General features: G+C 42.2%; 1 protein-coding gene across 1 annotated transcript; it reads right to left on the bottom strand.

The window, feature by feature from the left end:
- Positions 1–1427: 1427 nt before the first annotated feature.
- Positions 1428–3743, bottom strand: LOC140962581 (uncharacterized). The gene is made up of 3 exons (XM_073421533.1): positions 2276–3743; positions 2142–2183; positions 1428–2026 (listed from the first exon to the last, which is right to left on the bottom strand). The coding sequence occupies exons 1-3, from the start codon at positions 3741–3743 to the stop codon at positions 1428–1430; spliced, it is 2109 nt and encodes a 702-aa protein (XP_073277634.1).
- Positions 3744–4094: the final 351 nt, after the last annotated feature.

Genomic DNA, 4094 nt, shown 5'->3' with positions numbered 1-4094 from the left:
TATCTTTTATTTCTAAATCAAATTCTTGTAACAGTAAAATCCATCGAAGAAGGCGTGGCTTTGCATCTTTTTTAGCAAGTAAATATTTAAGTGCAGAGTGGTCGGTGTAAACAATGACTTTGGACAGAACAAGATATGAGTGAAATTTGTCAAGAGCAAATACTACTGCAAGTAATTCCTTTTCAGTTGTCGCATAATTCAATTGAGCCTCATCTAAGGTCTTACTTGCGTAGTAGATTGTATGAAATACCTTGTTTTGCCGCTGGCCAAGCACAGCTCCCACCGCAGTATCACTGGCATCGCACATGACCTCGAATGGTAGATCCCAATCTGGAGCCACCAAGACAGGAGCCGTCACCAAGCGCTCCTTCAAATCCTCGTATGCCTGTAAACAGTCAGAATTAAAATCAAAGGGCATATCTTTCATAAGTAAGGAAGATAGAGGTTTGGCAATTTTAGAAAAATCTTTGATAAAACGCCGATAAAAACCGGCGTGGCCTAGAAAACTTCTAACTCCCTTTATGGATGTCGGAGGTGGTAAGTTCTTGATAACTTCGACTTTTGCCTTGTCCACCGCTATTCCGTTCTCCGAAATCTTGTGCCCTAGGACAATTCCCTCTTGCACCATGAAGTGACACTTCTCCCAATTAAGTACCAGGTTCGTCTCCTCGCACCTCCTCAACACAGATCTCAAATTATGCAAACACTCATCAAACGTTGCACCAAAGATAGAAAAGTCATCCATAAATATTTCAAGAAAATTTTCAATCATATCATGGAATATAGCAGTCATACAGCGCTGAAATGTAGCCGGTGCATTACAAAGACCAAAAGGCATACGGCGAAAAGCAAAAGTTCCATAAGGACAAGTGAAAGTGGTTTTCTCTTGGTCCTCAGGTGCAATAGTGATTTGATTATACCCAGAATACCCGTCCAAAAAACAATAATACTCGTGACCCGCTAACCTCTCAAGCATTTGATCAATAAAGGGAAGGGGAAAGTGGTCTTTACGGGTGGCATCATTTAATTTTCTGTAGTCAATGCACACACGCCATCCCGTAACAGTCCTAGTGGGTATTAATTCATTATTTTCATTTGTGATCACAGTAATCCCACCTTTTTTCGGCACACACTGAACAGGACTTTCCCATGCACTATCAGATATAGGATAGATAATACCTGCATCGAGAAGCTTAATCGTTTCAGCCTTCACCACCTCTTGCATCTTTGGATTCAATCTTCTCTGAGGTTGCACAAGAGGTGAGTATTTGTCTTCCATCAAGATCTTGTGCATGAAGACTGATGGATTGATTCCTTTGATATCTGTCACCTTCCACGCAAATGCACTCTTGTGCGCTTTCAAAACTTCCAACAGTTTGTCCTCCATCACATCTGTCAAAGCAGCAGAAATAATGACAGGTAAAGTGTTATTCAATACTTGACTTTGGCGGTGTCAAATCTCTTCGCTCTCCTAAATCCTCTAGTCGCATCTTCATGGGCTTTCTCCATGGATGGTTGGCGTTAAAGTATGCCACTATTTCAACTTTTTCTTCATCCAATTCATCTTCTCCCATTTCAGTAGTGAGAGTGGCCTCCAAAGGGTCCTTAAGAGCATCTTGCACATAGTTAGACACAAGAGAATCAATAGCATCAATTCTATAACAACTATCAGCATGCAAAGTGTGCTTAAGTGTATTAAAAACGTCAAAAGTAATCTCCTCTTCTCCCACTCTCAATCTTAACTTCCCTTCCTGCACATCTATCAGAGCCTTGCCAGTTGCAAGGAACGGTCTCCCCAAAATTAGAGGCATCTCCATATCCTCCTCCATGTCGAGCACCACAAAATCTGCAGGGAAGATAAATTTGTCCACCTTGACTAACACATCCTCAATCACTCCTCTTGGATACTTGACAGATCTGTCAGCCAGTTGTAAAGACATCCTTGTCGGTTTAGGTTCTCCCAATCCAAGTTTCCTGAACACAGAAAAAGGCATGAGGTTGATACTTGCACCAAGATCACATAACGCTTTATGAAAAACAACATCACCAATCATGCAAGGAATAGAAAAACTCCCTGGATCTTTGAGTTTCGGTGGGATCTTGTTTTGCATCAAAGCAGAGCAGTTTTCAGTTAGACTTACCGTCATGTGATCCTCCAATTTTCTCTTGTTCGCTAAGATGTCCTTCAAAAATTTAGCATAACTAGGCATTTGCATCAAAGCATCGGCAAAAGGAATATTGATATGCAATTTTTTAAACACCTCTAGAAACTTACCGAATTGTGCATCTAGTTTTGCTTTTTTCAATGCTGCAGGGAAAGGTGGAGGGATAACAATCTTAGACTGTGCAGTGGGTGCTGGTGTAGAGTTAGAAGACTTACCTTTAGATGTTGCAGTCTGCTCATCCCCTGCTTGAATTTTTTCTTTTTCCCGTGACTCTAGAACCTTTCCACTCTTCAACTCAATGGCCTTCACTTGCTCTTTTGGATTAGTCTCCGTGTTACTAGGCAAGGTGCCTGGCTCTCTACTGGCTATCATTTTGGCTAACTGCCCAATCTGATTCTCGAGTCCTTTTATCGATGCATCTTGGTTTTGGAGTCTAGTTTCAGTGGATGAAATGAACTTCGACATCATTTGCTCCAAGTTTGATTTTTCATCTCGAGTTTCATTTCGATACATCGGTTGCTTACTATACTGCTGTCCTCCTTGTGGTCGCGTTTGACTGCCTTGGCCACCCCATGAGAAGTTGGGGTGTTGTCTCCATCCAGGATTATATGTGTTTGAATAAGGATCATTCCTCGGACGGTTTTGAATCCCCACTTGATTCACTGGTGCCTCCTCATTTACATAGAAAGGGCCACTGTCTTGACAGTCTTTAACATAGTGTTCCCCTCCGCATTTTTCACAAAATATCTCTTGCAGGCGCATCGCTGTCCCGTTTGTGTTCATGCTGTCTATTTTCCTGTTGAGTGCTTCTAATTGTGCAGTGACAGCTGAAAAGTCAGTTACCTGGTGTATTCCTGCAGTCCTTCGCTGAGTGTTCCTTTCGGATTGAGGGTGATAGCTGCTAGCAGCCATCTCCTCTAGTAACTCATACCCTTCTTCGGCCGTTTTCCTCAACAGATTTCCGCAGGCCGCAGCATCTATCATGGTCCGGTTAGATGAAATTAAACCATAGTAAAAAGTTTGGACCACTAACCCAAGAGGCAACTCATGATGTGGGCATCTTCGCAATAAGTCTTTGTAGCGCTCCCACGCCTTGTAGAGTGACTCCTGCTCAAATTGAGAGAAGGTGGTTATGTCCGCTCGCAGCTTCATGGTTTTTGATGGAGGAAAGTACTTTAAGTGGAATGCCTTGGCCATATCATCCCAAGTTGTGATTGAACCTGCAGGTAAACAATTCAACCAAGATTTAGCTTTATCACGCAAAGAAAAGGGAAATAAGCGTAGTCTAACAGCATCATCTGAAACTCCATTAAATTTAAAAGTATCGCAAATTTCTAAGAAGTCGGCGATGTGAGTGTTCGGATCATCCAGCGTATTCCCCCCGAACTGGACAGTGTTCTGGATCATTTGAATTATTGCTGGCTTGATCTCAAATTGGTTTGCCCTGACAGTTGGGCGCACTATGCTTGGACGTGCCCCGTCAAGCGACGGTTGCGCATACTCAAGCATGGGTATGCGCCTTGGCTCTTCGATCCTTAGATCTTCGTGATGCTCCTCCTCACGTTCGTTTCTGTTCATTATGTCTCTAAGTCTCTGCTGTTGTTGTCATCTGCGTAATGTTCTTTCAATCTCGGGATCGAATATCTCTAATTCAGACTCGAGAGACCTTGGCATGCACTGGACAAGAGATCTGGAACAGAATACGGAGCGTTAGTTCAAAAAAGAAAAATAAAAGTAGTAAAAAAAAACTGCTAAAGAAAATAGCTAAAAATAAAATTGTAGATTAACAGTCTCCGGCAACGGCGCCAAAAACTTGTTCGAGCAAAACTTGCACTGTGAAATCCTTAATAAAAATATGGTTTTGTATGCTCAAAATTCATCGCAAGTGCACGATGTCAAGTAATAGTATAATGTACCGGAGTACGAGTA

This window comes from Primulina huaijiensis, chromosome 17 (genome assembly GCF_012295235.1).
Source record: "Primulina huaijiensis isolate GDHJ02 chromosome 17, ASM1229523v2, whole genome shotgun sequence".
Lineage (NCBI taxonomy): Eukaryota > Viridiplantae > Streptophyta > Magnoliopsida > Lamiales > Gesneriaceae > Primulina > Primulina huaijiensis.
This window is presented reverse-complemented; position numbering and strand designations above follow the sequence as displayed.

What these genes read in the sequence shown, in the direction of transcription:
- LOC140962581 (XM_073421533.1), bottom strand. Translation starts at nt 3,743, where the DNA reads ATGAACAGAAACGAACGTGAGGAGGAGCATCACGAAGATCTAAGGATC. An exon ending in AAAACTAGATGCACAATTCG is followed by an intron (nt 2,184 to 2,275) that starts GTAAGTTTCTAG and finishes AAATTTTTGAAG; the next exon opens with GACATCTTAGCGAACAAGAG. An exon ending in AATTGGAGGATCACATGACG is followed by an intron (nt 2,027 to 2,141) that starts GTAAGTCTAACT and finishes TTTTTCATAAAG; the next exon opens with CGTTATGTGATCTTGGTGCA.